Raw genomic sequence first — 20,078 nt, 5'->3', positions numbered from 1 at the left:
TGAGTAATAGTGTGTTTATTTTTATATTATAAATATAACAATTTCTTGAAAGATTGATGTATACTTTTTACTTATAAACATTTTTTACTTGACATTTTATTTGCTGATAATGATTAACATAGGAGTCAAATTATTTTTATTAGATACGTTTTTAACTCTTTGTCTTTAATAAAGCTGCTGATTAAAATATTTTGGCAAGAATATTACAATAAAAGAATTAGAAACCAAAATAAAAAAAATGTAATAACTTAATTTAAGGCATCCATAACCATTACATCAAACTACAAACCATTTATTGATACTTAGGCAGTTCATCTGTTATTCCAGTTTATGGAATAAGAGATGAACTGTGATACTTCCAACAAATGCATTAAAATATAATTTTCAACTTTCGTCATAACCCATATCCCATAATTCGTTTATCTAGATATCTTTTTTCTTAGTGTAAAGTTCTACATTATATTTCACAAGAAAATATCCTTTAATTAAATGAATCTTCGACAGGCCTAATTAGTAAACAGTTCATCAACAGCAGTAAACTTGATTTTGCTAGTTAATGATCAGTGTATGAAATAAAACAAAAATCTTGATTATGTGCATATGTAGACTGAATAGTCCCAATGAGCCAGGAGTGTTGTCTGTCCTCAGAGGTATCTTCAAATATCAATGATGGCAAATATTTCTGGTTTTACTTTATCGTGGATCTGCATTGCAGAGTATGTGATAGCTTTCACTTCGGTTCCCTTGAAAAAAAAAAACACACAAAGAGCATAACAGGATTAATTAGGTTTATTCTAACTTTTACTGGATACATGAAAGTGATATATAAATATGTAAACATCTCCTCTCCTCTGTGTCCTACCTGTGGATGTTTTGCCAGAGAAAATTCTTCACCCCACCTTTTATTAGCATTAGAAACAATACGAGTCAAACACACAGTACCCAGTAGTCTTCATCCAAAATCAGTAAAACCTAAGCTCTGTTTGAAATTATTGCATCGATTACACATGGTCTTTATATGAATAACAAGAAAAAATACCTGACTCTTCTTAAAAAATACCATTAAGTTGAAATTGATTCATGAAAAAATAACTGACATAAAATTATGAGAAAAACTAACAAGTGTATCAAAAATACGACTCATAATTTAATCAAATTTAGTCAAAACTTACCCAATGGATCGAATCTTAAAATGCATTCTGTCAATGGACACAACTTTGATTTCCTGATAAACAGACACAACAGATTTAAGCACAAAACAACACAAAAAATGGCTACTGACATTATCAATTTTCTTAAGCAGGATCAAAGAAATATTCTAACAAGTGTACTGATCAACACCAAGAATGATTTGAAGGAAAGAAAAGAGTTAATAAAAAATAATAATTAAGTTTCAGTAATAAATCAAATAGCAACAAGTAGCAAGCTGACCCACCCTGGGGACAAAGAAGAGATCTGCACAAAACTTGTATAACCAGTCGTCTAAGAAATGGAAGAGAAGAGACTCCATGTCTTCACCTTTAGAAAAAGAACAATACAAACAGTGTTTAGCTTTACTGATTGCGAAACATCATGCGTAAGCTGATTAAAACAGAAGTTAATATCTTTGTTTTATCCTTTAAATCATGTTTTTCAAACATACTTTAGTTGTTAGGACATTTTGTAGAGAAATGGAACTAAAATAAAATAATATTGTCTTCCATATTGGATTAGATTGGCTGAAACCACTTATTGTCAATGACGACAAATGCTGCCCAAAACCACCACGGTCAAAGGTGTAGATAAGCTGGAGGTTTTGGGCAGAAACTATAGTCACAGCTTTATATACATGGGTTTCTATGGCTCCTAATGTTAATCAACCTCACCTATGACCTGTTTGATTAGAATTAGTCAGAGAGTTTCTGGGCTCCAGTTAGATACACCGGCATCAACTTTCTGCCACAACTGCCAGAAAAGCCCACAAAAAAGTTCACCTGACATACAGGACTCCATGTAAAAAATAATAAGGCAAGAAAATCATTATCGCAAAAATTCAACCTTTGAAACAAAGTTATTTACAATAAACGGACCAAAATTTTATCTTATGGTCCCAATCATATTATTATACCTTAATTTAACTGTGCAAAAAAAAACCAAACACATTTCCTATTTATAACTGAGGCCTGGAAAAAGCTAAGGCCTTTTGATGGAGAAGGACAGGGGGTTGTAACATAAAACAAAATGTGAAATTACACAAATTAGACAATGTGAAAACCAAAAGACAAATTACAATGTTGACAGGCACACAATACACACACAAAACATAACTTCTTAAACAGTGGAGAAAGTCTGGTAAAGGCAACAAGGCCCATCATAAAGTGTACACCACCGTCATTGTGAACTACAGAGGTTGACCACTGGTGTTTTGGGAGATGTGTGAGTTACAAAGGCACAGGAAACTTGGTCAAACTTGATGGCAAGATGAATGCAAAATGTTATCAGAAAGAATAGAGGAACATTTGAACCAAGTCAGTAGGCTGCTCATAAGACAAACACTTTCCAATATGAGACACATGGCCAAGTGGACCTGTGATTGGCTACAGAATAAAATGCCTCATTCAAAACTATTAGAGAAGCCTTCTAGTTGTCATTCATGTTAAAGGAACAATGCACAGTATTAAATATTGGATAATGTAAACTTCTGATCAGTGTAATATGGGTAGTTTCTGATGCCGTTATGATTTAAAAAGAGTAACCATATTTGTCTTCTGATAAAAGACTTTGCCCAGCTACAAACCATGACTAAAAGAAAGGTTTTGGTTTCTTTTCCTGTTTAAGTGTGAAACTTCACTTTAAGTATCAACATGCATGGCTGATTTAAATGTTAGCGGACAAGCCCAACAACAACCACTCACATAATCAGATCACATCAGATCAATCAGATCCAGATTGATCTGATCACCAGTTACCCATTTTACATACAAATAAGCACAGAGCACTTTCACAGAATGGACTGTCACTGAGCAATTAAGGCAGTTATTATGTTGATTTGAATGTATTCATCGCCAACTAGACAGCTGAAAATGGAGATTTTGTGCCATCACTGACTCATATTTGTGTCCATTAATAATTCCTGCCACCTTGACTAAAGCAAATTCCAGATAATAAGAAAAAAGCTGGCAAAAAATGATGCTGCCACCACTATGCCTCCCTATAGTTGGGTGATTTATTTGTAGTTTATTTTATTTTATTTTACACCAAACAGAAGTTAGAACCACAATTATGACCAGATCATCCGATTTCCAATATGCTTGTTGGATTGGTTTTACCAAGATTTTCTTTAAAAAGGTTTCCATCTTGCTCCCCTGCCCCAGTGCAACTGTTCAACATTGCTGAAGGCATCTTGAAACCAGCTTTCTTCTTATATTGTATTTATCTTTTATTGCTTTTATACTGGTATGGTAATTATTGCATATTTTCCCCATTTGATGATGAATTTCTTGCTATGTTCCATGGTATTGTCTAATACTTTTTAGTCTTCTTCCATCTCCTGACTAATACAATTTGGCCAAAAAAGATCTCTCAGATGCTTTGAAACCTATTTGCATGCATTTAAAAAAACATCAGAAAGCATCTCCAACTTTGTTTGAGGTTAGCAGGAAATATATGATGGCAAATGTTTTTTGACAGAATGGGTGCAAAATATGACACTGCACAAGCTTTTAAGATTTTTGTAACCGAAAACAGAATATGTATCTGAGTAGCCATAGGCAACTCCCGCTTGATATATATAGCAATGGCTACCATTTTTTATTTTTCTCATATTTTCAGTGAGTTGTATTCATGATGATACTGGTGAATTCTAAAGGCAACACGTTTGATTAGATTTAAATCAGAAGCACTGGAGTAGAGGCAGCCCTCCTTTGAATTTGAATGACCAAAACAATAGTGAATAGCACATATCAATTTCCATCCCAATGAAACATTTATTTTATGAAATATGATTTACCAACGCACTATTTTGCGTTGGTATACCACATTAAACTCAAGGAACAACACGCTTTCTGCTGATTTCTCACCTTCTGATTCCACTTCAACAGTATCAATGGGTTCCACAGTTTCTGTGTCCGTCATATAGCCAAACATTCCCATCGCACACTGCTCAAAAGCTTCCTCCAAGGAGTCTCCCCAAGAGTGAATTCTGGAAAAAATGTAAATACATTGAACAATCAAAGTGATCACTGGACACAAGGCAGACAATCATTTATTAACACAGGAGACAAAACACTCACTGTACATCTGCTGTATGATCCAGATCTGAAATAAAAAATGAGATATGAGTTTAATGAACTGCAGTTGACCAGGGTAAGCAGTTGTAGCGACAGTTATTTCACGGGATGTATGTTTGATACCTCGTTAAGGTAACATGCTTAATTTAAGATGTTTTAACATACATTTTTGTATCTAAATCCAGTGTAAATTACTAAAAAAAAAAATTGGTTTATTTACTTCATGGAACAAGCTAAGCTACCAACATTTTCCGTGATTATTCCTGACTTACATTCATATTTCTTGTTGATGGGAGGGTATTTTGATTTAACAGCTTTCTGTTCCTCTGTCAGGTCTAGCTGACGGTCATCCATTGAAGCTGGAAGTTGATTTAAACGTAAAAATTATAATTATTTCTAGCCAACAACATGTCAAAAGAGCTAAAGCAGAAAGTGTTGCATTCAATGTCTGAACCATTTGTCTCGTAAATTTATGTAGCGAAATAACAGTTGAAAATAAATCGGAGAAAACAAACGATGATCATTAGATATACCCGACTGCTGTTAATCCCAATATAACAATCATATTACGATTTAGTAAAAGCAGAAAAAGAGCACATTATCTGAAAAATCCTAAGAATTCGTTGATTATGGAAAGATAGAACTTCGAAAGATTTGGGTTACTGTTCATTGTTGCTTCTAGATGTTGTATAGTTACGCTTTATGGTGATGCTTGGAAGACTTATTATGGGTAACACTTTAAAAACTAGACAATGTGTGGCTTTTCTAAACACGATTTTGTAATTTCCGAGTTTCCATGTTGCATTTTTGGATCTTCCGGATCTAATGTCATAAGGACTTCCTGTCGGCTTTGCTGCATGCTGATTGGCTGATGGTGTTCTGTGGAGTTGGCGCCATTGCGGAGCTCCGTGCTGTCTTCTGTGTGCTCTCCCGAAAAATACTTATTTTCGCCTGACTTGTCTGTGTAGTTAAGACCAAATGGCCGATAAAGACGGTAAGAATGCCACTGGTTCAGGACTAGCAGTTTATTTTTGAATGTTCACAGCTTTTAATGATTTAAAGCCCGAGAGCTATCGGACCGGCGGCTGTTGGCGCGTCAGCCAGCATCTCCTTTCATTGTTACGGAGCAGCATGCTAGGTGTTAGCTGCTAACTCGCTGGTAACAAGGGGACTTTTAATGAAATAATATATATCATGTATTGGTGGATGTGGGACTGTGTGTTACGTACACGTGTTTCTACAGTTATCTTGCTATAAATTACCGTTGTTATTGTCTTATACAACACAGAAAATAACCTAAAATCATTACCATAGTTCTGGTATATTAATGACAAGTAGGTAGTTGACAGTCTAAATGCCACATGGTTATTCTCAGATGTCTTCTAGCTTGCTAAGCTACTGTGAGGTTTGTAGTTGTTTCCTAACAGCACTGTGGATTGGATGTGTTTTTGCAGCTGCATTTGATGATGCCGTGGAGGAAAGGGTGATCAATGAGGAGTACAAGATCTGGAAGAAGAACACCCTTTTCCTCTATGATCTGGTCATGACTCACGCCCTGGAGTGGCCCAGCCTGACCGCTCAGTGGCTGCCAGATGTCACCAGGTGAGCATGAGATGAGCTACACCTTCACAAATATCAATACAGAAACAGCTGGTCCAAAGTTGTATGGGGCCTTAAGCAGGATTTGTTCAGAGGAGCTTCCAATTTCCATTTCTGAGCTCCACTAATTTCCGACATCATTTATATTTGGATCCATTACAGAGCTCACTTTGTGAAATATTGTTTGCAACTTGAGAGTAATAAAATGATTTCCCTAGGCTACTGTATCTCTGCATCAGTCACATGCTCGTTTAGAATAGACTTTTCCTTATTGTCCCACAATGAAGAAATTCAGGTGCACTATCAACAAGTTAAATGGAAATAGAAGCATGCATGCTCAAAATAAGATGGTAAGGCTGGGAGACTGAAGAATAAGAGACAGAGATAAGGGCAAATGTACAACGTAAGTAAACAATATTGTATAGTTATTAGAAATTATCACTAATGTTATAGACAAAAGGTTTTGTCATTGTTTTCATCAACTACCCTATTTCCAGATGTGGAAAAAAAGAGAAAACAATGAAAATGATACAGCAAATCTAGAATTATGACTGAAATTATAATCAATTTCATTTGAGAATCAAAACTAAAAATCTGCTTGCTGACTTTTGTTGATTAAATTTGAGATGACTATGTAGGGCTGGACGAGAAATCAATCTTTTTCTGCTTATGAAGGTCTAATTTTGGGAAAATTTGGAGTTTATTTCCACCAATGCGCCTCTTGGGCTTCCACAGTTCAGAGTGATGTCACCACGCTGAGGGCCAACCTTCTTGTTTTACAGCTTGTATTTAGTTGGAGATTGAATTCAAGTCAAATCCTAGAAGGGATAACTGAAATCAAAGCAAGTTTTCTGTCATTTGTATTTTATTTTAAAAAACAAATAAATAGGAAATACAATTTGGTATGAAAAATTTTTATTTTTGAGCCAAATTGCCCAGTCCTATTTAATTGTGTTTATTTTGCGGTCATGTTCTTCACAGACCTGAGGGAAAGGACTACAGTGTACATAGACTGGTTTTGGGGACACACACCTCTGACGAGCAGAATCACCTTGTTATTGCCAGTGTTCAACTTCCAAATGATGATGCCCAATTTGAGGCTTCACACTATGACAGTGAGAAAGGAGGTGAGTAATATCCAGTGAAACTATGTTATAACAAAGTCTTATTGCACCAATTGAAGTTAGTTTAAATAAAGCTATTTCTTTCAGAGTTTGGAGGCTTTGGCTCTGTTAGTGGAAAAATAGAGATTGAGATCAAGATCAACCATGAGGGAGAAGTGAACAGAGCACGCTATATGCCCCAGAATCCCTGTATTATTGCCACCAAAACCCCCACCAGTGATGTGCTGGTCTTTGATTACACAAAGCACCCCTCCAAACCTGGTAAGAGCCCTTCTGAAACAATTTAGAGTTTTGTATCACAGTTTCCTTCTGAAAGTTTACAGATTTATTTAACATTAGTTTAATTTTCTATAATAGATCCTTCTGGAGAATGCACCCCAGACCTGCGACTCAGGGGACACCAGAAGGAAGGCTACGGCCTCTCCTGGAACCCAAACCTCAGTGGATGCCTCCTCAGTGCTTCTGATGACCATGTAAGAGACTCGACTAATGACTTTGCAACTTTACTAATCTGTTTAATCTGTTTAACTTTTTTTGTCTTCTTTAGACTATATGCCTCTGGGATATCAGCACGGTGCCAAAGGAGGGGAAGATCGTAGATGCCAAAACAATCTTCACAGGCCACACTGCTGTGGTGGAGGACGTTTCCTGGCATCTTCTCCACGAATCCCTCTTCGGATCTGTGGCAGACGACCAGAAACTCATGATGTATGTGACCATAGAACAAAATCAGCGATTCTGGGCTTTTATCTGAACATCAGTTCATTTTCTCTTTGGAACAGCTGGGACACACGGTCAAACAACACCTCCAAACCGAGCCATGCAGTGGACGCTCACACTGCTGAAGTCAACTGCCTGTCTTTTAATCCCTACAGTGAGTTCATTTTGGCCACTGGCTCTGCTGACAAGGTGGGATGAGATTCTAGTGAACTCTTAAATGGCATCTTGTTCTTTTAAGTTCTGTTTCAATTTAATCAATTTGCTCTGGTTCTGTTTTTTATATTTGCAGACTGTGGCTCTTTGGGACTTGAGGAACCTGAAGCTGAAACTCCATTCATTTGAGTCTCACAAGGATGAGATCTTTCAGGTAAAATCTACACTTATTTTATTTATTTATTTTTTTAATTCTTAAGAAATGAAAACATCTTAAAACACAGTAGTGCTGAATTTCTAAACTTATTTTGTGGATGAGGAATGTATGTGCAAATGCATAATAATATTCGTTAGCGTTAATTCAAAAAACAAATAGCATCAAATGTGTTTTAAATAAATGCTCACTGAGTAAGGGAATGTGATTTTTTTTTTTTTGTAGATTTAAAAATAAAAAGCAAAACAGTTTCTGTTTTGTGATATTAAACGTCATGTACGCAGTGTGGCTCAGTGGTAGAGTGATCTGTGTCCAACTATGAAAATATTGTATTTTTAAGAGGCTTTTTTCCCCACTCTCCTGTCTTCTACTCACAGGTTCAGTGGTCTCCTCATAATGAGACCATCCTGGCCTCCAGCGGCACCGACAGGCGGCTCAACGTCTGGGACCTGAGTAAGATCGGAGAGGAGCAGTCGCCAGAGGACGCTGAGGATGGTCCTCCCGAGTTGCTGGTGAGCGGCCATTTACAGATTCTGGTTTTTGTTGAATGGTAGGTGGTGTGCTAATCACTCCTGCTCTCATTCCCAGTTCATCCATGGCGGACACACAGCTAAGATCTCAGACTTTTCCTGGAACCCCAACGAGCCGTGGGTCATCTGTTCGGTGTCAGAGGACAACATCATGCAAGTGTGGCAGATGGTAAGCCCTGCCTGATGGATACGTCACATCCTGAGTTATTCAGGGTTCCTGCGCAATAGATTTATACATTTTACAGCTCTGGAAAAGCAGTTGAATTCCAGATTTTATTTACTTAGAACATCCTGTTCCATTTGCATCCATTAAGTTGTAAATCTATACCCATCCATCTGTCAATTCTTGTATATTTTCATCAATCTGTTTGTTCATCTATGCTTGTTCCTAATATCAAGCATGGATAATGTGTAGGAAGTCTGGAAAACGTGTAGGAACTGTTTTCCAGTTCCTACAGTATACATTTCACATTTATTATTATATTGTATTATATTGTACATTATATTATTATCACTGTACTCAATAAAAATATCATGCAGGACCACCTGGGCGGTAATACATTTGGTGAGATTTGATGGTTGCAGCACAGAAAGTTGTTTCAATGCAGAAACAGCAGAAACTATCAATAAGATGTTTTTGTTGATGTGGGAATAAAACATCTAGTTTTTATCCAATAGCTTGGTAGACGGCTTATTATCTGAGGTGTTTCCTATGAAACTATAGCAGAAACATATTAACACTGTAATTGGTTTACTTATCACAAGTGATATTATTGCATGTTTTTTTTTTCTTTGTTTAAAATGAAGAGTAGATGTGGAGACTATGGTAAAACTTAGAATGGAATTTAATACATTATTGTCTCAACTAGTAGATTTTAGCTTATTACATTTATTCTAAACAGTAAATCTGTGAATTGTCTTGCACAGGCTGAAAACATCTACAACGATGAAGACCCAGAGGGCGCTGCAGATTCAGAGGTCCAGGCATGAGTCCAGTACTGAACTCGCTTCTTTTGACCTGCTTGTTAAAAATGGATCACTTTCTCAGATCTGCTTCCGTAAGCAGCAAAACATTTTCAAATACATCTCAGAGAAAAGTGTTTAAAAGAGTTTCTGCACCATTAACGTGTTGTGATGCATTTCAAATTACACCAGTTTCAGTCTGATTTCTAGATACCATTTAGTTTTTCCAAGATCCTCCGTGGTTTGTAAATAAACCCTCACTGACCAGTCTGCTGTCGTCAGTTTTATTTCTTGTCATTAGCTGTGCAGAAAACATTTTCACAATGATCCATTTTTAATACAATTGTACATACTGTAGGGTTTTCCGTTTTATTTGCTTGATATTTGTAGGTGAATTTTCCAGCTTGTGTCGTCACTTGTTTGTGTTTTGTTTTCTTCTGCATTTTGTTTCTGTGCTGCACCTGAGCTTTTGTGTATCTAAGAATATTCATAATAAAAATATTTACAGAAATTTGTGAATTTTACTTCTGTTTTTTTTAGAGGCAAGACTTAGTGTTCTATAAATTGGGAATTATGTTAATGTTTGCATTATGCTGCAGTTTCTGTCAGCATAATGCAGAAACTGCAGCATTTTTGCAGCACAACATTTTCTTTTCTGCTGCAAAAGAAAATTTAATAAAAACTAGTGTTTGTTTTTTGCTAAATTTTCATGGTGTTGAAGTTAAAAATACAAACTTCAAACTACATAAACTTGTCCAATTCTGAGAAGCATAATCTGGTAAAATTCTGACTGCTTATATTGGAGAAAATCTGCAACAGCTTAAGTTCAAAGTTGTGGAAGCAGTTTTTGCTTTTAAAAGCCACTGAAGTTGTTTCTTGTAGATCAGTCCACAGGAAGGTTCAAATGCATCTTTAAAGTAACATGGTCTGCAAGACCATGATGTAAACTTTTAAGCTGTTCTGGGGTTTGATCTGCTTTCAGCCTCTGGAAATGGATAACTGTTCTTCCTCTTCAGAAATGTTATGCAGTTCATCGTTCCCTCTGCGAGACAAAACAGTTTTCAGTCATTTGTCACACAGATTCTCAATTAAAGCAAAACAGATTCATGTAGATTTACCTTAAAAATGTGAGCTCTGTTTTCAGGCCCTCTGTGAGCTGCTCCAAATCAGTCCTGAAGGTTTTTTGAATCTCAAACTCCAATTTTAGTTCTCTGAGTGTCTCTTGTAGTTCTTCCACTATTTCCTGTACAAACAATACAGGAAATATCCTTCAAGATTACTGCATTCTAAACATCAATGTTTCTCTAGAGACAAGTCCTACCTTGTGATGTGCTGTCCTCTCCTCCCTCTCTATCTCCATAAGATTGATCCGTTTCAGCAGACAGGATCTCTGCACCTCCAGCCTCCGAATGTCTTCTCTCAGAGGAGCCAGGCTGGCTCTCAGGTCCATCGCCTGCTCCTTGCAGTTTCTCAGAGCTTCCTCCCCAGCCTGCCTTCTCCTCAGCAGGGCTACCATGCGTGGCTCGTACCAGCCCTCCAGTGCCGTTACGCTGCCGCTGAACCTCCGCTGCAGCCTGATGGAAGCCTGCCGACACTGACTGACATCACTCATGGTCCTTGACCGGCGCGGTCTAGAGGCTTGATCTCTGAGGGAGGTGAGCTGGTTCTGGTGGTCATCCTGCAGCTGGTGCAACTCATGGGACAGATCATGGAGACTGGCCTTCAGTTCCTCCTATCAATAAACAGAGCATGAGGAGCAGAGATACGGTAAGTTTTTGCACAAATAGTGCCTTACAGAAATATTCACACCTCTTGAATTTGTTTCACACTTGGCTACATAAAGACCACAAATTTATATGACTTACAAGTCTACAATAAAACCTGTTCTTGTAATGTGACTGGATACTTTTGCAAGGTGCCGAATGTAAACTGGTGAGCACAAATTTATTATGGCCAAAACAGGACATAAAATATAATAAAATAAAATGTCTAATTCCAGCAATATGACAATGGCATCAAAAAGCGTGTGAGCACAAGGAGTTTACTTTGCTAAAAATTAAACAAAATGACAGTAATCTTCACTTATTTGCTACTTTAGTTGAAGATTTTACAAAATGTAATGTAAATTATATATAATTACATTACTTTATCTCCCAAAGACAGACATGATTATGCACAGAACAAGTGTTGTGGCAATTGTTTGTCAAAAAAAACATCACATAAAAGTTCAATCCATAAGCCAATGTCCAAAATTTTACGTTTGCTTTTTAGATTGTATTTTTTTTCCCAGTTGGCAAGCAAATAATAAAGATCAAACTATTCCTATACCAGTCCCTATATTTATAGAAAGTTCACCCACAGTTCTCCCTATCTAGCAATAATTTGATTTCATTATTTAGGAAATAAAGAAATCAAAAAAACAACAAAAGATAATAATAAAATAAACAATTACTAACCTGGAATTATATTCGGCAAATAATCGAAAAACAAAGTAAACTGAGAATAAATGTGAAAAAATTCAAAGTAGTAAAAATAAAGAATAAATAGTTCCAACAAGAAGAATGATTAAAAATTGTGAATCAGAGAAACATTTCAGGGACAGTGAACAGGATGTGCACAGACCTGTGTCAGACCAGACTGAGCCACTTCGTACTCCTGTCCAGCCAGCGTCACCTGACTCTGGATGCAGTCTCTGGCTGCGATGAACAGTTTCCTCTTCACCTGCTCCACTTCCTTGTACATGGAGACATAATCCAGCTGAGCCAGAGTGAGGAGCCTCCTTGCCGCCATCAGCTTTTCTCTGAGGTGCTCCACAACCTGCAGCATAGGTTCGTTCAGAGCGAGAAGCTCCTGGATCAGCTCGTCCCTCTGCCTCTCCAGACCCAACACTTGCTGAATGCAGTACTCAAAAAGTTCCCCCAGAGCTTTCATGCCCATCTGGTTCATCTTTAGTGTGTTGAGCCGTGTAGTTTCACACAGGGCTGTTTCAGAGTCAATGTGTACATCATGTTTTGAAATATCCTCATTGTGTAATTCCTCAGTGGATGTTGTGTTGCTGCCATCCTCCACTTGCTGTTTTCTGCTCATGACAAACTGAAGCACAAAACAACTTTACAGTCATCAACCAAGAAATAATCAACTTTAAATCACGTCACCGGTTTTAATAATCACCTCTTAAATAGGCAGTTTAACATACTTAATTATCCTGACTAACCGCTGTTCTCTCTACTCATGATCAAATCATGGAGATGATTAACAACACAAATTAAGTATACTTTACTCACTGTTTTGGAGATGCCAGCCCCAGTGTTTCAAAACCTTTGAGTGGAGTTTGTTCTTTAGCGCTAAGTAGTTCTTTGCTCTCCGTATGTCTCCAGGAAAACACAGGATCACTTTGTATTTATTAATAACACAGGAGGCATGGAGGGGAAACTCTATCTAGGACTCTCATGGAATCACGATCTGTGTCAGTGACAGGGGGGCAGACTGTGTCTTGACCAGCTTATGTTTCATCAAAGTCTATATTTATACACATCAGCAGCTTGTTTTTTATGTGTGCACTTAGTTTGCCAGTAATATTGTGGTGTAAACCAACTATTTTCATTAACTTTTAACCATAAATCATCCAGGAAAGTGTTGCAATATTAGAAGAGCAGTGCAACCAGTTCCTCTGGATGTAATATTTGCATGATTAATGAACATATTTGTTTCAGCAGTTTTGCATACGGTCTATCAAGCCTCACTCAGAAAAATGGAAATGAGCACTAATCTGGGACACATAAAAGAATTTCATCAAGATATGAGCAGAATTAGAGGAATATTGTAGTCTTAGAAACCCCAATACTATGGTGCCTTGCAAAACTATACTGTGCACTTGTGCTTTTACACCCTTTTTCACATTTTGGATTTCTCAATTTACCACAAACCAGAAGGGGACTCAGGTGCTCTGATCAGACAAGATCAAAACTGATGTTTTCGGTCAAGATGCAAAACTCTGTGTGACAGAAAACTAAAACTATACTTCGACCTGAACACAACACAAAACATGGTAGCAGAAGTATCATGATGTGAGGATGTTTTGTTTTTTAAGTTAAAAAGCAACTATCCTTTTCTCTCCATGTTACAGTTACTACCTACACTGTGTTAGGCTATCAAATAAAAAAAAACATTGAAGTTTCAGGTTGCAGCATGACAAAATGTGGAAAGGTTCAGGGTGTATGGATAGTTTCCGAGGTGCTGCACTAGGAAATTATAAACCAATTTGAAATATTTCCTGAATAAATAAGTAAAAATTGAACCCATTTGTTAAATGGAACTAGCTGTAATTTTTAAAGTGCTATTATGCTCTTTTTTGTTGTATTTTTATTTATTGTTTTTACATTTCAATGGATTTTGCAAATCTGGACCACATTACGGATGAGTTAAAAATATTTTACAGTCTAATTAACTAAAAAAAAACTTTAAAAAAAAAGTTTTGTCGTATGGACATGTGAGAAAAAAATAATTAAACATAAATATTTTTTAATTTTCAAATTAATTATTTTTCTCTAAAATAACATTGTAGCAGTAAAATGTGAGGATTTGTTTTGGGTTGTTTTTTATTTTAAAGTTATAGCTTGTCGCAGTTTTGCACGTTCGCCACCAGATGTCCTCAGTTCACCGACCGCTGCCGCTCTCCTACCTGAGCCCTGCCTCCTCCAGGTGGGATTACCAACTCGGTGGTATTTTCTTCACTCCCTTCCTATCTGCCTTGGTTCATTGGAGCGTCCGCACGCAGACAGACAGACAGACAGACAAACAGCTCATGACAGCTGGGCAAACTCTTCTGTTTTGCTTTGACAGAGTGGAGCCGAGTAAATGCTGCCGTTTCGTGAAGCGCGCTGAAGCTTTCACGGAAATGGTTCACCTGAAGTTTTCTGTCGGACAGTAAGAATATTTTTTTAAAAAAGTTTGGAGCTGGAGAGAAATGAAGCCCCTGAGAGACGCTTCATATGGAGAGTGAGTAAATAAACCCTAACCGGATCTCTAAAAGTTTTTAAAAAGGTGAGATTCTCTTTTTTTTTTTTTACGTTTTGACGCAAAACTCCCTAATATGTTTTTATTTGTAGTTATTTGAAAACATTTGCGCTATAAACTTTACTTTAAAAATACAATTTCTGTTTTCTTTTATCCAGTTTTGAACGTTTCTGCTCTAGGATTTTTTTTTAATTAAAGAGAAACGTTCTTGTTAAGCCCGATGTTCTACATTGTAATCAAATACAGTGTAGTGCTTTGAAGAATCCAGCAGAGGTAATTTAAGACCTCTGACAATAAACCCTATTGTTTCCTTCCTCTCACCCAGCTGGAAATGCTTCCTTACTACATGATTCTCTCGCACTTGGTTTTGATTATTGCCCATGCATTTGCACTGCTTGTTAGTGGACCTCTGAGGCAAAGGATTCTCATCCTTTCTGTCTGGTCTGCTGCATCTCCTGAACTTTGGACAAATTAAAGATTTGGACTTGAACTTTTCTTTTGCAGATCAGTGAGGGCTGGGGTTCTGTTTCTTTTTTAGTTGCAATTTCTTGGTTTCATACTGAGAAGTTGAGGCCAAGATGAAGCCATTTTTTGTTTAGAAAGGGTGTGTCATCTACTGGTGTTCCTTCTCCACCATGTCTGCCATGCCAAGGCTTGCACCAAAGGAAATTACAGTTGTGGTATGTGAGCAGTAGCAAAGAGCAAAGATTCAGCTGTAGATCCAGATAGACATTAAAATAGATGATATAACATGAGAAAATAGAGATGCACATATGTTCTTGATACCAAAGTTCTCCAATTCTTTGCAGTCTGACCTGCTTATTCCAATTTCTGTGTTTGAAGGACAATAATTTGAGTCAAAATGTGCTAATGGTAGAATGCTAATCCATTAGCATTCTAACACATTACTTTGCTATGGACTCTTTGCACTGTGATAACTGGACACTTTGCTATGTGTTCATAGCAAAGTAATGAAAACATGATGAAAAGAAACTGCAAAAATCACAATAAATGCAAGAAATCTGCTGAAATCTCTCTTCTGAAATGACCAGGTACAGTAGTTTCAAACAAAACAATAAGGAATGCACTCAACCACACAATTTATATGCCCATTCACTGCACAAGACTCCACTGCTGAAAAAAACATGGGTAAATAAGTAGATTTTGAGAAGCCTGTGAAATACTGGTTGAATATCCTCTGGTCTGACTTGGCCAAAGCAATTGGTGAAAAAAATCAAGGGAAAGAGTCTGAATCCGATCCCTGCATTGGCTGGTGCATCTCTTTCAGAAAACCTAAAAGATGCTTTGTTTTGTTGTGAAACTACCGTCAGGCTTAGGCTGAGTTGCTCAGTGGAGGAAAGGTCAAAGCCGCTTGTCCAGACAAGGCAACAGGAAGAACAATCAGTACTGTAACAGCCACATGACTGAGTGATCTGTGTGTGTCAGTATGGAAACGGATGGCTCATGAGTGTGAAACGGGGTGCTGTTAATCAAAGAGATGAGTAAATTATCAGTAAGCCTTCATCAGCACTTATGTAAATTCAAGTGAGTTCATATTGTAAGGAGGCTAGCACCAGGCGGTCTGCAAATGCAACCAAGCTTGTTCCCACACTTGTCTTTCGGGCCAAAATGCTTTATTTTCTTCACTATAATCATTTTTCTTTGACTTCTTTCCATTTTTCTGCCTCTTCGGTTGAGAAAGCTTCAATTTAACCCTGAGTCCAAGCAGATACTCAGCAATGCCAGGTTGTATTTTTAAACCCCTTTGCTGTCCAGCTGTGTTTGCCCTCTTAGTGACTTGGCCAGTGCTGCTCCACGACAGTTTCTTTTTTTTTTTTTTCCAAGAGTGACCAGGCAGTGCAGGGGGCTATAAGCTCTGCAGTCCTAACTTGGATTCCTGGCAACCCTTAGAAGCGAAGCTAATGAGACCCTCTACATCCTTTGTTTGTGTGGTCCTGTCCCGCAGTCTTTGTGTTTCCCTTCTGCCACACATCTATCTTACACAAATGGGTGATTTAAAGGCTTCTGCAGAACTTGATGGCATACTGAGTAGGTAATGCAATCACTGGATAGACGAAGAGATGCATCTAAAACATGAAGGACTGTGAGCCCTGAGGATCAGGATTGAGAATCGCTTGCTAGAGGATTTCTGAGAGTCTAAAAACCTGATATCAACATGTTAATTAGACTGGGTTTCTGCTTGCATGCAGCCTAAAGTCACTGCTCAACAGATATCCTTTCCAACTTTTAAAACATTACCTTACCATGAATCCTGTTTCTAAAGGATACCCCTATTCCCCTGAGCACTGGGGCACACCTTTAGGAAGCTTGCATAATGAGTTGCCAGCATTTCTTAATAGTTAGTCACGCATGACTCAATATGCCTACATTTGTTGAGTAAACAGTTAATAGCCCTGCAACAGATTTTTTTTTATCATATATTGCATATAGGTAGCAGAAAATGTAGAATATGATATATAGTTGTTTAAAAATGTTACAGTTTATTAACTGTGCAACTTATATTTATTCTTGTTTGAGCAGAGCAAAAACTTAACAGAAGTAATGAAGTATAAGCAAAATGTAAGCTTGAGGGTTAGGAACGAGCTTTGAGGAGGATTCCTTTAACTTGTCTTTCTTCTGAGGAAAAATGTAAAAGCCTGATTTCAGCCACCTGTGAATTGACCGGCGGTGATGAGCTATGCTCCCACCTCTGGTGCTTCCTCCGGCATCTCTAATCGAGGACTTTTAAATCTTAGGAAGAGTTAGACTGGAAATATGAGCTGTTTTTTAAAACACTGGCACACTTTAATATCAATAACACAATTACCAGATTAGATGATAAATTGTTAGTCCTTTTTAAATGCATAAGTCATTAGAAAAAGTTGCAGAACATTGTCCTCGTTGAATGCCAAATTTCTCTCAGTGGAAACACGCAACTGCATATTATATTATCTCTAAATGACTTCCATGTGCCAGCTATTATCTGTTTTCTTCCATGTGGCCAATTGTGGAAGGAGGACTTTAGGAGGGACGTGTGACAGTGAGAGGTTGAGGACTCAACCCCACACTGTGTGTGTGTTGGAGAGTGAAAAAGCAGAGTTGAGAGAAGAGTTCTTCAGTCGGTAATTATCAATCTCTCAGGAATGCTGCTGCCGCTCTTACCAGACAAGCCGCTGCATGGCTGCGACAGCTTCACAAGCTCCACCAGCTTGCGTTACCCCTCTATCACAGGTTCTCCTCCTCCGACATGCACACACAGAGGGCGTACAATCTGAGAAAACCTTCCAGACTATTTTTTTGGGAGGGGAGGCAGGGGTTGTGCCTTTATTTTCCTGCAGCGCTTGTTGTTGTTTGCTTTTTGTTGTTCTTGTTACCTACATGGCTGTTTTCTGTAATCTTATCCTTTCAGCAAACAAAGAGACCACAATATGTCAGAATGAGATTATCTTTCAGTTCTTTTGCCAAAGCATGTCATGGAAGAAAAACAAATGACTGGAAACTTTTGAGCCAAAGTTTGGCTCATAAAAGAAAAAGAAAAGTTAACAATCTCACAAGCTTCTTTTTCTTTCTTTAGAACATTTCCAGTTTCTTTCCTCTTACAGCAACAATCACTGTGCCGGTCCTGTATGTCAAGCTCTCACCGTTCAGATGAGGTTACTTAAGTTTGTTCTTGAGCACCAATGCTCGTCTTTGTTTGATAAAGCCCAGAGAAGACTGCCAACGCCCTGACTGATGCCTCCAGGTGCTTCACTGTAACACCAGTTTTGCTCAACACTTGCGATTTAGCAACAGTTGTAAAAGCTGAAAACTGTTATTTTCCACTCCGGGTGTTGATTTAATAAGAAAACTGGAGTTTATCCACTTCATCCTTTCGACTTCCTATAAGGGAAATATTAATCTTCTGATCTGTCATTCTGGAGGCCGTGCCATGTGAAACCAGCAGCTGAGGTGTAGATGTGAATGGCTCCATGTATAAACTGAGCCAGTCCTAATACAAACAAAGGTGGCTGTCTGTATCACTGCCACGCCCTCTTGCCTTATCCCCATGAGGTAGCACAGTCTGCTAGTCAGGCGGCTTCCCTGTGTGACTCACTGCGATTGCATTTACATTTCCTGGAGCCCCCTCCTTTGTCCCCCAGGCCACTCACTACCTGTGAGATTCTTATTTCTTCTCTTTGGCTCCAGAGCCAAAGAGATTACTGAGCAGCGAGTGAGCTAACCTGAACTTTTGAGGGGCCTCAACAGAATCAATACATGCTGACTGGAGTGCAGAGTTAGCTTTATGAAGTTCAACAAATACTGGAAAATATCACAGATTGTATAAATTTAAATATCAGACAAAGATGAGGTGGGTAAATTCAGAACGCAGTTTTTATATTTTACTTATTGAGAGGAAATCTTTCCAAATCAACCTGGCTCTACCTGGAAATAACCCTTGCCCTCTTTGTTAATCAGAATTGGCTTTATTTGCAGAATTTGTGCACACAAACAAGATCTCTTTCTCTTGTAATTTTAGTTAAAACATTTATGAAAAATGTCTGGGAAAAAGTAAATATGTGCATATACATCCATCCGGCCGTCCATTTTCTTACACCCTTGTCCTTAGTGGGATCAGGAGGGGTGCTGGTGTCTGTCTCCAGGGAGACATTTCGGGTGAGAGGCGGGGTACACCCTTGACAGGTTGTTAGTCCGTCTCAGTACACATATACCTTGTTTCAGAAAAAAAGAGGGAAGATGATTTGAATTAGTATCAATCTGCACACGTTAACTGTTGGGTATTCGTCAACGTGACAGCCTGGAGAATGAAATCGTTTCAGCACTGGCTATGTAAATATCACTCTGTAGTGCCAACCTGAAAGGTAAAAGTCTTAAATGCTTTGTGTCCAGGATGTGAGGGGTCTGCAGAAATTTTAACCAGCCTTCTCCTGATCCTAGACCTGTACAAGTGCTGGATTGGGGAAGATCCATTCTGGTGATCCTCTCTGCAGGCCTGATTATTCTTTGCAGTGTTGGCCAGTTATCATGAAATAACTGTGATTAACAAAATTAGTTAGCTGACGTTTAGTTATTGGCTAAAGTTTATTTTTTCTTTGTCCCCTAAAAGATCTCAAAATGCAACACATCATGGCCGATCTTAAGAAATTCAATAACAGATGAGAAACTCTGAGTACATTTTGTAAAATAAACATCATATTGATGGTCAAACATCACGGTCTGGAGATGATTTAATGCAATGGAATGAACTGTCATCGTAGACGGAACCATGAAATCTGCTCTCTACCAGAAAGTCCAGAAGGAGACTATTCCTTGATCCGTTCATAACTTTAGGCTTAAGTGCACTTGGGTCAAGTATCAGCAAGCCTACCTTTGAAGACCTTGAAAAACTACAATGAATATTTGCATTGGCTTAGTAAAAATCTAGATCTAAATCTGACAAACACCCAAAGTCTCACTGACAGTTACTTCCAAAGCTAAAGTTCAGTGGTTATGT

The 20,078-nt window shown here is 37.9% G+C and overlaps 4 protein-coding genes across 4 annotated transcripts in view; 2 read left to right on the top strand and 2 right to left on the bottom strand.

The window, feature by feature from the left end:
* Positions 1-144: 144 nt before the first annotated feature.
* Positions 145-4,732, bottom strand: zbtb8os (zinc finger and BTB domain containing 8 opposite strand). Its single transcript, XM_032547256.1, has 7 exons — positions 4,541-4,732; positions 4,272-4,296; positions 4,059-4,180; positions 1,436-1,518; positions 1,173-1,225; positions 863-899; positions 145-743 (listed from the first exon to the last, which is right to left on the bottom strand). Exons 1-7 carry the CDS (start codon positions 4,620-4,622, stop codon positions 657-659), a joined length of 489 nt encoding a protein of 162 aa, XP_032403147.1. The 5' UTR covers positions 4,623-4,732; the 3' UTR covers positions 145-656.
* A 389-nt stretch (positions 4,733-5,121) lies between these two features.
* Positions 5,122-10,078, top strand: LOC116709394 (histone-binding protein RBBP4). Its single transcript, XM_032547895.1, has 11 exons — positions 5,122-5,262; positions 5,723-5,870; positions 6,849-6,994; positions 7,079-7,252; positions 7,349-7,464; positions 7,539-7,699; positions 7,774-7,900; positions 8,001-8,078; positions 8,456-8,590; positions 8,667-8,777; positions 9,536-10,078. Exons 1-11 carry the CDS (start codon positions 5,247-5,249, stop codon positions 9,596-9,598), a joined length of 1,275 nt encoding a protein of 424 aa, XP_032403786.1. The 5' UTR covers positions 5,122-5,246; the 3' UTR covers positions 9,599-10,078.
* LOC116709395 (syncoilin) lies at positions 9,869-13,061 on the bottom strand. Its single transcript, XM_032547896.1, has 5 exons — positions 12,856-13,061; positions 12,194-12,664; positions 10,893-11,303; positions 10,690-10,814; positions 9,869-10,613 (listed from the first exon to the last, which is right to left on the bottom strand). The coding sequence occupies exons 2-5, from the start codon at positions 12,656-12,658 to the stop codon at positions 10,550-10,552; spliced, it is 1,065 nt and encodes a 354-aa protein (XP_032403787.1). The 5' UTR covers positions 12,659-12,664; positions 12,856-13,061; the 3' UTR covers positions 9,869-10,549.
* A 1,255-nt stretch (positions 13,062-14,316) lies between these two features.
* LOC116708871 (uncharacterized protein KIAA1522 homolog) overlaps positions 14,317-20,078 on the top strand; it is a 30,571-nt gene continuing 24,809 nt past the window's right edge. Inside the window, exon 1 of the mRNA XM_032546965.1 lies at positions 14,317-14,614. The gene's annotated coding sequence lies outside the window, so the exon portion shown is untranslated. The remainder of the gene's footprint in view (positions 14,615-20,078) is intronic.

Source organism: Xiphophorus hellerii, chromosome 19 (assembly GCF_003331165.1).
Source record: "Xiphophorus hellerii strain 12219 chromosome 19, Xiphophorus_hellerii-4.1, whole genome shotgun sequence".
NCBI classification, from domain to species: domain Eukaryota; kingdom Metazoa; phylum Chordata; class Actinopteri; order Cyprinodontiformes; family Poeciliidae; genus Xiphophorus; species Xiphophorus hellerii.
Note: the sequence above shows the minus strand (reverse complement) of the source record. Positions and strands in the feature narration are given on the sequence as shown.

Coding starts and splice junctions, on each gene's coding strand:
- zbtb8os (XM_032547256.1), bottom strand. CDS start 4,622: ATGGATGACCGTCAGCTAGACCTGACAGAGGAACAGAAAGCTGTTAAA. Junction 4,181..4,271: donor GATCATACAGCAGATGTACA/GTGAGTGTTTTG, acceptor CATTTTTTCCAG/AATTCACTCTTGGGGAGACT. Junction 1,519..4,058: donor TGTTGAAGTGGAATCAGAAG/GTGAGAAATCAG, acceptor CTTTTTCTAAAG/GTGAAGACATGGAGTCTCTT.
- LOC116709394 (XM_032547895.1), top strand. Junction 8,079..8,455: donor ACAAGGATGAGATCTTTCAG/GTAAAATCTACA, acceptor TTCTACTCACAG/GTTCAGTGGTCTCCTCATAA. Junction 8,591..8,666: donor ATGGTCCTCCCGAGTTGCTG/GTGAGCGGCCAT, acceptor TCTCATTCCCAG/TTCATCCATGGCGGACACAC.
- LOC116709395 (XM_032547896.1), bottom strand. CDS start 12,658: ATGAGCAGAAAACAGCAAGTGGAGGATGGCAGCAACACAACATCCACT. Junction 10,815..10,892: donor AGAGGACAGCACATCACAAG/GTAGGACTTGTC, acceptor TTGTTTGTACAG/GAAATAGTGGAAGAACTACA. Junction 10,614..10,689: donor ACAGAGCTCACATTTTTAAG/GTAAATCTACAT, acceptor TTTGTCTCGCAG/AGGGAACGATGAACTGCATA.